At 43.6% G+C, this 12014-nt stretch overlaps 1 protein-coding gene across 1 annotated transcript; it reads right to left on the bottom strand.

Annotated features, from left to right (window-relative positions):
- Nucleotides 1–3246: 3246 nt before the first annotated feature.
- On the bottom strand, nt 3247–11718 carry Vim (vimentin). Its single transcript, XM_028870515.2, has 9 exons — nt 11011–11718; nt 10412–10472; nt 7254–7349; nt 7000–7161; nt 6466–6591; nt 5737–5957; nt 5307–5350; nt 4388–4473; nt 3247–3603 (listed from the first exon to the last, which is right to left on the bottom strand). Exons 1-9 carry the CDS (start codon nt 11571–11573, stop codon nt 3562–3564), a joined length of 1401 nt encoding a protein of 466 aa, XP_028726348.1. The 5' UTR covers nt 11574–11718; the 3' UTR covers nt 3247–3561.
- Between the last annotated feature and the right edge of the window lie 296 nt (nt 11719–12014).

Here is a 12014-nt window from a genome sequence, read left to right as displayed (position 1 = left end):
TTGGTGTGGTGGCTCATGGCTTTAATCCCAGTACTCAGGAAGCAGAAGCAGGCAGACTGCTGTGAGTTCAAAACAAGCCTGTTCTATATAGTGAGTTTGGGGCTGTATAATGAGACCCTGTCTGAAAAAAACAAAAACAAAAAGCAAGCAACAGTTGAATGTGGTGGTTCACTTGTAATTCCAGTTCTGGGAAGGCATAGGCATACAGACAGACAGACAGACAGACACACACACACACACACACACACACACACACACAAGCAAACATAATATGCACACAGACACACATACAAAGATACAGAGACACACAGAGACACGCAGAGACACATGCGGATACACACAAACACACAGACATATTCGCACATATACACTCAGACATATACATACAGAAACACACAGAGACATACTCATTCACAAAAAACACATACAGACACACAAATTGTGATATGATAGGCATAAACTGTGATTTTGGTGGCCCATGCTTCTTTTATCTTGTAGCGTCTGTGATATGCTATAAACCACAGCAACTTGTGGGCAAGGCTTTGAGTGAATTCCCTTGACTCCAAAGGGAGATAGATACAAACAATGAAAAATCACATCTAGTGCCTGCTTATTAGTCCTTAAGGGGGTAGATAATCATAGTGTAATCATAATTTTGAATTTAGAGAAGTCCAGGAAGGCTTCTACTCCAGAACACACACTGTCAACAACTCTACTCCCTGAAGACAATACCTTCTGTCTTCTTTCAATCTCAGTTCTAGCCACCCTCTGAAGGCCTGTTCTTATAGCATGGCTGTAGATGAATTTCTAAATGGTCTTATTGAATTAAAAAAAAAAGGAGCCAAATATAGGGGTGAAAGCCTTAGAGAGATCAGGGAAATAGGGAAAGCCATCAGCCAACTTTACCTCACCAACTCTGCAGTTTCCAAATGCGAGATACCTCCTGTCTACCCACATCTATATGCCGTGCTATCCTACCATCTGATTTGCTCTCAGTCCAGCTACATCACTTCCTCCTCCTACACAGCTCTGTCACTTTCTGTCTGTCCTTACAGACCTCCAGACCTCCATGGTTAACTAGTGTTGGAATTAAGGCTTGTGCCACCACACCCGGTCCCGTTTCCAGTGTGGCCTTGAACATACAGAGATCCTGCCTGCTGAGTGATAGGATTAAGGGTGTGTGCTAACATTGCCTGACTTCTTCATTTACTTATAATGGCTGGCCTTCTTCCTCTGATCTCCAGGCAAGCTTTATTGATTGAAGCACAAATAAAATATCACCACATTTCAGCACAAATAAAACATCCCCACACATGGCCGGGAAGCAGCTTTTTGTGTCTAGACTACTTGTCTTGTTCCAGGTTTTGAAACCATGCACACTTTGAGTCAGCGTGATGTAAGGTACGATTCCCATACAATAATCTCTCACCTCCTCAGAAGAAAAGATGGAGGTCTTATTTTGTCAGACTCTTTCTCCAAACATGAAAACTACTCACAGCATCTCTGTCTATTTACCCGAAGCTCCATCTTCAATGACAACTAAGCTGGCTGCAAGGGAGAAGTCCTGGATGATGGGCTGTAAAAAGTTTTGTTTGATCTATCTCTACATGTATCTCAGTAGGCGCACAGGTAGGAAGCTCTTATGAGATTCATATTCACACGTAAAAGTGAAAAATAGTCCAGTTTTATAAATTAAACTTGGCGAATTCTATTCCTTTACATAATATTTTCCATTGTTTTATAAAATAGTAGCTCATGTAGTGGATGCTGGACTTGAACTCGGGATGTAGTAGAGGCTGTCCTTGAACTCCTGATCCTCCTGCCTCCACCTTCCAAGTGCTAGGATTGCAGGGGTGTGCTCACATCTGGCAGCTAATCTGTATCTCACTAGAGGAAGGTGTGAGTCTGCATCTCAGCCACTGCATAAAATTTCAACTCATATCCTGGAGTTTCTGCTGTTCATATGCAGCACGTGCTAAAATACATCTTTATTTTTGAATTTTAGGAAGTGTGTTTGTCAGTATTGAAGTCCTACTTAAACTCAAATGCAGCTTACCTGATTTTAGAGAGACCTGTCAACAGTTTTGCTCACACTAACTTCTTATACAGGTGTCCTTCTGCTTGCAGTGGAGTTTCGCTTTGATATGCCCTTCCTATAGTCCAAACATGATAAGCAGGAAGTGTCTTTAAGAAACCAAACCAAACAGCTGGGTACTGGTGGTGCACGCCTTTAAATCCAGCACTTGGGAGGCAGAGGCAGGCTGATCTCTGTGAGTATGAAGCCAGCCTAGTCTACAAAGCGGGTTCCAGGACAGCCAGGGCTGTTACACAAAGAAACCCTGTCTTGAAAAAGAAAAAAAAAAAAAGCAAGAAAGCAAGAAAAGAAACGAACCATACTTAACACCCTAACTTGGCAGTATAGAGTGCTGATTGTCTCCCCATGTGGTTGCCTGGCTGTGTAGGGGCCATAACTACATCTCGTGTGTCACTATGACTCTAGACCAGGAAGAGGCCATATTGCAAAGTACAGCTTCTACTGAATGTCCATCATTCTGGCATATTGTGGAGTTAGCAGTTGTAAGTTGAGCCATCATAATCTGCAAACCTTTTATAGAGCATATAATTTATTTTATTGTGTGTGTGGCCTATGTGCTCAGATATGTGTGGATGTGTGCGGGTGCACATGCGTAGATGGAGACCAGAGGTCTCATGCTTTACTTTTTGAAAGGGTCTCTCACTGAACCTGGAGATCACAAATGGTATTAACTGGATGGTCTGCAAGCCCCAGGGATCCTCACCATCCCCACCCCAAGTGCTGGAATTGCAGACGTGCACCACCATGTTCTTTTTACATGGGTTCTGGGAGTCTAAACTCGGGTCCTCATGATTCTGCCACAAGAATTTTACCAAATGATCCATTTCCCAAGCACTTGAATCTATGAATCAATGGTGTGTGTGTGTGTGTGTGTGTGTGTGTGTGTGTGTGTGTGTGTGCATTCACTAGAGATTGAACCCAGGGCCTGTGCATGTAAGCACACCCTACTGCTAAGTCATATACCCATCCCAAATAAAAACAATAAACAATTGAAAAGAAGTGATCTCTCTTTTAAAAGACTAACTTAAAATCTGCATTGCAAGCATAAAATAAATTGGACTTATAACTTAAAACCTAAGTATGATTTTAGTAAATTAGCCAATAGAGCTAAAGAGATTTGTTTAAATATTATAAAGCAACACATCAAAAGAGTATTTCTGAAGATTTATTGAAGCAGTAACAAGTTGGTCAGGTATTTACTGGAAAAAAAGCAGTTTTAATGGTATTCAAAAATACTTTAAAAAGTATTCTAGCACAAGATTTCTTTGTAAACTAGATTGTGTTGTAAACCTTTTCTAAATCTTTTAGGGTGTCAGTTGTTAGAAACTAGAGCTTATTTCTATCCCAAATCTATCTTGCGCTCTTGAAAAACTGCAGTAAAGGCACTTGAAAGCTGTTTCCTTAAGGTATGAATTTCTTTTTTCTTCTTGCTGGTACTGCGCTGTTGCACCAAGTGTGTGCAATTTTTATTCAAGGTCATCATGATGCTGAGAGGTTTCATTGATCACCTGCTCAAAAAAGAAATAAGTCAAATCATTGTAAGGAGACACAGCCCTAAATAGAATTTATGAAGCAGGTTGGGGGTTGGTTATGCTGACTCTTCACAGCAAGGGTTTATAGGGAGATGCATAGGCAAGGTGGCCTTCTCCTGCGGGCAACAGAAGTATTCAAGGGAAGGATGTGACACACAAAAGAGTACTTGAAAGCTGTGTTTAGGAAGTTTGCAGTAGCGATCCCAAGCACAAAGCTCTAAAGCAACTAAAATGTATTAAAATGTATTAAATAAAATGCTTCCTATGTTCTTGTGCAAGGTTGAGCTTTCCTAATTATAATTAATTGTAACCATTTTGTTCCTGGCCTAGAGAGGTAACAAGAAACTGGTTGACCACATGCCAGGCCTTGTGCTATATAAGCAGGTGGCAGTCACTGAGAGAGAACTGTGTGCCCAGTGTCAAGCCCTCCCTGATATTCACTGGTGTCATTAGGTGAAGCCCTTTAATGCAGTTCATCTAGGAAGGATCTTAAGGGTCTTTTACTCCCATTTCAAACTACAAACTCTGGAGTGCAGCAAGATTACTGTCACATCCAAGGACCAAATAATTAGATGGCCTTACACTGGTGGACTTAGGGTATATTCTTCCAGTAGGCAGGGGGACCTCTCAAATTAGCTGCCTGCATCTAGTATATATGCTTGCTGATTTGAGGGGAGTCAATGCATATTTGAAACAGCCCTATATTCACTCAGTACCCTTTCTTTTACCCTTTCCCATATTTTATCTAAAAGATACCAACCTGTCCGTCTCTGGTTTCAACCGTCTTAATCAGGAGTGTTCTTTTTGAGTGGGTATCAACCAGAGGAAGTGACTCCAGATTAGTTTCTGGAAAAAAAAATCAGGTAAAAATGAAAAATGTATCCAAAGTATTATGACTTTATATTTGCAGTTGTTTAAAGTGCTACTCATACATAATCTTATGAAGCACTATCTGTTTGAATACACAGTACCTAAGGCCTCCTTCACTCAGGCTGAGTGTACGCCATTAGCAGGAATCAACCTGGAATCTACACTTAACTTAGGGTGTAGAATTCAAGAATATACTTCAGTTTAAAACTTAGGGGATTAGGCTAGGAGTATAGCTCAGTGGGAAAACACCTGATTACCTTGAGGCCCTGGGTTTGATTTTTAACAGTAATGTAAATTATAATAAAGAAGGAAATGGGTCCAGTACTAAATGGTCAAGCCTGAAAACATATATGTAAGAATAACATTGTATGGACTGAGCCATTGAATTTACATATTTAGTTTAAAAATATATAGTTAGGTAGCTAGGTGGTAGATAGATGTGCATATATATATATAATATATACATATATTATATATGTGTGTGTGTGTGTGTGTGTGTATAACAGCAATTTAACAAAAAGAAGCCATGAATTTAAAAGATAGCCATGTGTGTCAAGGGATGTACATAGGAGGGTTTAAAGAGAGGAAACAGAAGGGGGAAATGATGTAATTATGTCATAACCTCAAAAAACGTAGAAAATAAAATGGATATATACATATGTTTATTTTAAAAAGGAAATCATGAATGTTTCATAGAATTTTCTCTCATATAGCACTGTTCAGGTATTACTAAAAAGTGGATGCTGTACTTCCAAGTGATTGGTTACAACCTTGTGACATTTTTCCATGAAAGGACATGGCATGCTTACCTCTCAGGTTCAGGGAAGAAAAGTTTGGAAGAGGGAGAGAAATCCTGTAAAAAGAGAAGAAACAATTTTTTTTTTAATTTTAGATAAAGCACTTCAGCAAGAAGAAATAAATTTACACACTTCTTATTTTCATCTACTAGGAAATTTGTTGTTGTTGTTAGAGATTTGTTTCAGAAACATCTACTTATGGTTGGTCTCATTAGCATGTTTAAAATACTTCAAGCATTTTCTTCACAGGGTCATGAACTAGAGGAGCTAGAGTGGAAAGTATCAACTTTGGCATGGTAGTAGGTTCAAATCCTGGCTCTATTATGAATTATCTCTGACCACAGCAAGTTATTCTCTTTCAATCTTAAGTTCCTCATCTATAAAAAGTGCAGTAGAGAGACTGTGAGGACTTAATTCACACATGCAAGTCTGCCTTCTCTACCTGCTCTCCTCGCCTTCCAGCAGCTTCCTGTAGGTGGCAATCTCAATGTCAAGAGCCATCTTAACATTGAGCAGGTCTTGGTATTCACGAAGATGACGAGCCATCTCTTCCTTCATGTTCTGAATCTCATCCTGCAGGCGGCCAATAGTGTCCTGGTAGTTAGCAGCTTCAAGGGCAAAATTCTCTTCCATCTCACGCATCTGGCGTTCCAGGGACTCGTTCTGCAGGAAGGGAAAAGGGCCTCTGATGTTATTTCCCAACTCCAACTGTCCCCCAGAACCATGTACAAACCATGTGCACTAGTTCTCTCAATACCAGGTGCCTACTAGTTTCAAACAGAGAACACAAGCACAGAGTCCCATGTTTTGTCTAGTTGAGATAAAATTTCTCTGTGGAGCCTAGCCTAACCTTGAGCTTATAATCCTTCTAAGACTTTCAAGATATCCATCAAATAATTCTTGAAGCTGTCTTGATAATTCATTTTCTTTGGATACATATATCCAAATATGTAATTTTGGATATGAGAAAATGAATTCCCTCTCTCTCTCTCTCTCTCTCTCTCTCTCTCTCTCTCTCTCTCTCTCTCTCACACACACACACACACACACACACACACACACACACACACACACACACTTAATGTGTTTGTACAGGTGTCACTGTTAACGAAGTCAACAGAACGGGGCTGAGCTCGCCACTCTCCCCCTTTAGCTGCCGGGTGGTACTCACAGTTCCTTTAAGAGCATCCACTTCGCAGGTGAGCGACTGCACCTGTCTCCTGTACTCATTTGACTCCTGCTTTGCCTGGCGCAGGGCATCATTGTTCCGGTTGGCAGCCTCAGAGAGGTCAGCAAACTGTCAGGGAGAAATCAGAAATGGAGATGGCTCACTTCCAAGACTTCTCCCTCTCTTAGAAGGGTGATCGTCATTCTGACTCAGGGTTTCCTAGACTATGTCTAAATGTCTGTTGGGAAAGCCAGGGAGAGAGACGTGAACACTGGCTGGTATTTCTGTTTTCAAACAGCATTTGCTCTACTGCAACTCTTTACAAGGGTCGGAGGTCAAGAGCTTTGAAGTAGAGTGGAAGACAATGAGTGGAAAGGGTGTCTGCCATACTCAAGGACACATTTTGAGTGACGGGGGGGCACTGAAATAACAAAGCCAGCTTCTGAGGAAAGCTGGAGGACATCGATGGAATCAGAGGCAGGTGTTTGAGAGCAAGAGGCTCTCCTATTGTTCCAGCCCCTCCGACTCATTTCCTACCTTAGACTTGTACCATTCCTCTGCCTCCTGGAGGTTCTTGGCGGCCACACTTTCATACTGCTGGCGGACATCACGCAGGGCAGCGGTGAGGTCGGGCTTGGAAACATCCACGTCAATCTGGACATGCTGTTCCTGAATCTGGGCCTGCAGCTCCTGGATCTCCTGAGGAAAGAACAGAGGGAGAGGGGTCAGATGCGAACAGCGTGGGTGCAGCGTAGCCTTGTTCGCTCGCTGAAGGTGGTGTGGTCACTTACCTCATCGTGCAGTTTCTTCAAAAAGGCGATCTCTTCTTGCAAGGATTCCACCTTACGTTCAAGGTCAAGACGAGCCAGAGATGCATTGTCAACATCCTGTTTTGAAAAGAGAAAAGATGATGTGGGGGTGCTAAAGTCTGTTCTTTATCTCATCTACTTATACAAATTCTTTTTTCATTCTATGTTATGTATATGGGTGTTTTGCCTACATATATGTAAGTACACCATGTGTACGTAGTGTCCATGAAAGCCAGAAGAGGGTATCAGAACCCCTGGAAGTGGAGTTACAGAGCGGCTCTGTGGGTGCTGGGAACTGAACTCCAGTCCCCTAGAAGAGTAGCCAGTGCTCTTAACCACTGACCTGTATCTACAGATCCTTACTTATTTAAAAAACTAACAATATGAACCCAACCTCTTTACTATAGAAGAGGTGCTGAAAATTTCATGACCTTTATAAATTTGTAAATTATTTAGTGTCACATTATAATATACATTCGGAGCTATAAAAATAGCTCAAAAAGTGGGGCGGTGGTGGCGCACGCCTTTAATCCCAGCACTCGGGAGGCAGAGGCAGGCGGATCTCTGTGAGTTCGAGGCCAGCTAGGGCTACCAAGTGAGTTCCAGGAAAAAGGCGCAAAGCTACACAGAGAAACCCTGTCTCGAAAAACCAAAAAAAAAAAAAAAAAAAAAAAAAAAAAAAAAAAAACCCAAAAGCCATTTTGTTGTATTGAAGGTAACTAATAGACAATTAAAAAATACATGTGTGTGTGTGTATGTGTGTGTGCATATGACATGGTATAGTGAACTCTATTGAGTCCACATTTCTGCATGTAAAATCTTATTATCAGTTTTAAACCTGAAAATCAGTGTCACAGCATTTAATTTTGTAATGATTGTAGTTGATCAGATTCTACTACTCCCTGTCTGCATGAGTACATGTAATATAAAAATGTAAGGTTCAAAAAAATAAAAAAATAATTTTTAAAAGTGTGGTGGGGGACAACTGAAGAGATGACTTATTAGGTAATAGTATGCTGGTCTCTCAGAGGATCTGAGTTTGGTTCCCAGCACCCACATCCAGCAGCTCACAAAGGCTTATCATTCCAGCTCCAGGGCATTAGATGCCCCCTTCTGGCCTCGTGCATACCTGTACAAATGTGGCATACACTCACACAAACACAAACCCATACACATACAAATCTTTAAAATATTGAGCTCAAGAGGCTTAGCACTTATGCAAGCTGTTTTGTCTCCTCTGTGTACACCTTCTGATGCTTATCTTTGGGATCCAGAGCAAGGGCTCCGTTATCTGGCAGCCAGGTTCCCAGGCTAGACTCACCTTAAGTAGCAATTCACTGATCACATTCAGGTCATGGATTTGCAGAGACATGCTCATCGGGCAAGAAGGAAAAGAAATGATGTAATCCTGAACTATATTGGTTTTACCTTCTCTGAATGTGGTTTTTTTTTTTTTCTGAAATGCCCCCTGACTCCTTATATAGGGTATTTCTATCTTTGTCAGCCATCGTATCAATTCAGTGACATTACCTGTTTTAGTATGGTAGGGCAAGACACAATGAAACTGATGGAGACTCCTTTACAGAGTTTATAAAGCCATCCCTTTCAGGAACGTGCAATCTTGCAACTGAAATTTTGTTTCTCTTCAAGGGAATGTCAGGATACTTGTGTTTCTTCTTTTGTGAGCAATTGCAGTGTAGTTTATAGCTTTACAGTCCTAAAATGCTGAGTTCTGCTATCATTCTCAAAATAATACTAATTAATAAAAAGGAAATAAGGACTTGAGTAGTAGAAACATTCATCTCTACCTTGCACTAAGTCCTCAAAAAAATATAAACGTCAGACTAACCTTTTTGAAAAAGTTCAATGAAATGTGCCTTTTTATTTAAGTGACTGAAACAATTTTATTTAGTCCATAAATAAGAAATGTTGCATATTCACCCAATGCTTTGAAGGAAACATTCCTGGGGTGATGACTATAAACCCCCAGTGACTAAAATGAACCACATATTCTGTATTGCCTTTAAATATGAAAATATCTCTCAGCTTCAAAATGTTACCCTAGAGCAGTCATCCAGAGAGCTTTATAGCTGATCCTGATGAGTACTCCCAAGGATAAGACTGTACTGGCCATCTTTCTACTTTGGTACGCTAAGGTAACACCTAACTTTGGAGCAAAAACAAGCAAAAATCCCTCCTTCATATAAAACTCCATTCTTCAGTCTAGGATTTATTTTTGTTTGTGGAGGGTGCTAATAAGTCTACAACCCCATAAAGAGGGCTCTTTCCAAATGTGGGGGACTGTAGCTTTAAGAACTTTGTACACCACATACTTCACAAGCTCGGGCCAGACATTAGATAAGGGATGTTAGCAAATACTTGTGTCAATTGGAACTGTGGCTACATCATTACATATTCAATAAGAATGTAGCTTGTTGCAAAGCTGCTCTGGGAACACAAAGGCTCCTATTATTTCTGTCCAGAGCCACGGCTTTTACCAGAACGTCTGTATCTACATTCCATAGTGAAGCCCATAGAAACTTTTAATACCCTTCAGCAGGGGGAACAGATGGCTTCCTTTCACCCTTGTGAGATGACAAAAATAGTTGTGCAACGGGACTTCAGCTAACTTTCATGCAGAAGCGAACTTCGAAGGAAGAAAGGGAACTAAGTTGGCTTAATTCCAGTTAAACTTTCTCATCCTCCAGAGTATTCTGCATTTCAAACTTGAGGGCGCCACTGTGCTTTGTGTGACCTTGTGAAAGTTAGTTAACTTGACTTTCACAAACCACAATCTAATCAAACTGTAACCATTCAAAATCAGAATGTTAATGTGTTTCAAAGAATGAGAGTGAAAATGTTTTTTTTTTTGGGGGGGGGGAATAAAAATCTGGAAACGAAGCAAAAAAAAAAAAAAATCCCAACAACAAAAAACTTCAAAACTTCATGTTGTAAGGATTGGCCTAAAAAACGGAGTTTTTCAATCCGTGGACTTTCTGCCACCAGGGGGCTTTTGGGCTTTTACACGCAGACGTGAAGTTTTGCACCTTTTAAATCCTGGGTAAAGTAACTTTTAGAACTGTGAGTGGTTTGGCTGGACAGGGCTGCTGGCTGCAAGTGGAAAAAACGAGCCTACAAACCTGTCTGAAGGACTGCAAAGTGCCCTCAGCTTCCTCTCTCTGGAGCATCTCCTCCTGCAATCTGAAGCAGTAGTACATTAAGCAAAGTGGAACTGGGAAACCGCCAGGGGCGGGGCGGCCACACCCAACCACATCCCCGCCAAGCCTCGAGGCCAGAGCTGCTGTGACACCTCCACCCACACCAGCTGCAGCAGCTTTGTCAAGTCCGCAGCCCACTGCAAGTGTTAGCTAAAGTTGGGGCACAGCCTGAAAAGACAATCACGGCCCTTCCTAGACCTGCAGGAGGAACCCGGGTCCCAGCATCCCAGCCGCCCCTGCCATCTCTTTGTCTCCGATCCGTCACACCCATCCTCTCCTCCTGCCTGGTAACTGTAAGCCCACCAGAAGGGGCTAGCAAACTTTTTAAAGTTCTGGTTCGAGTGGAAACCAGCAGGGAAATGCTCACTGCAAAGTTTAGGTTCAGGGCGGGGCAGCTTCCTCTGCTATCCTCCAGACAGCCACCGCCCCGGCCACATCCCCAAGGGCGTGGCAGCCCTCGAGCAGAGCCCAGGACTCCCCTCCCTCCCACAGCCCCACCGATCGCGTGGGTCAGGCCTTACTTCTCTCGCAGCCGCATGATGTCCTCAGCCAGGTTGTCACGCTCCACCTCGACGCGGGCCTTGTCGTTGGTGAGCTGATCCACCTGCCGGCGCAGCTCCCGCATCTCCTCCTCGTAGAGGTCGCCCAGGCGCGACTTGCCCTGGCCTTTGAGCTGCTCGAGCTCGGCCAGCAGGATTTTGTTCTGCTGCTCCAGGAAGCGCACCTTGTCGATGTAGTTGGCGAAGCGGTCATTCAGCTCCTGCAGTTCCACCTTCTCGTTGGTGCGAGTGTTCTTGAACTCGGTGTTGATGGCGTCGGCCAGCGAGAAGTCCACGGAGTCCTGCATCAGCCGCACGCCGGGCATGCTGCTCCGCAGGCGCACCGCAGAGGACCGGGTCACATAGGCGCCACCGGGGGATGAGGAATAGAGGCTGCGGCTGGTGCTGGGGCGCAGAGCACTGCCCAGGCTGTAGGTGCGGGTGGACGTGGTCACATAGCTCCTGTTGGAGCTCGGCCGGCTCGAGGTGCCGGGGCCACCGAACATCCTGCGGTAGGAGGATGAGGACACGGACCTGGTGGACATGGTTTCGAGGGCGAAGGTGGGCTGGGCTGCTGCAGCTGCAAAGACCGGCTCTGAAAGGAGAGCAAGGGCGCGGTGGATGCGAACCGTGGGCGCGCTGCTGTCTCTGGGGTCCTGGAGCAAGAGTGGCAGAGGACTGGACCCCGCCAAGGGCGCTGCTTTTATAACACTGTTAGGAAAGAGGGTCCCCTCCCACTGCCATCCTAGCGGCGGAGCGCGCCAACCAATGGGGACCCGGAGAGAAGTGAGGAAGGCGGGAGGGGGGGCGGGGAGGGGCGAAGGGGGGCTCCCTCGAGCTTTCTTCCAGGACTGTCGGGGACCGGACACAGTCCCGTTACTTCTTGGACAGGGCTAGGACTTTCAGGGGCTTTCCGGATGATCACCCAAACTCTCCGCTCAACCCTGGGTTCTAAGAAAGGAGGGATCTCGGGGATGCCTGGGGGA

This window comes from Peromyscus leucopus, chromosome 5 (assembly GCF_004664715.2).
Source record: "Peromyscus leucopus breed LL Stock chromosome 5, UCI_PerLeu_2.1, whole genome shotgun sequence".
NCBI classification, from domain to species: Eukaryota; Metazoa; Chordata; class Mammalia; order Rodentia; family Cricetidae; genus Peromyscus; species Peromyscus leucopus.
Note: the sequence above shows the minus strand (reverse complement) of the source record. Positions and strands in the feature narration are given on the sequence as shown.

Bases quoted from the DNA above. Each gene is read 5' to 3' on its own strand.
- Vim (XM_028870515.2), bottom strand. From the start codon at position 11,573: ATGTCCACCAGGTCCGTGTCCTCATCCTCCTACCGCAGGATGTTCGGT. The intron at 7,350-10,411 runs GTTTGTAGGCTC...TTTTCAAAACAG, and splicing joins CTTTGCAGTCCTTCAGACAG to GATGTTGACAATGCATCTCT. The intron at 4,474-5,306 runs GTAAGCATGCCA...TTTTTTTTCCAG, and splicing joins TTCTTCCCTGAACCTGAGAG to AAACTAATCTGGAGTCACTT.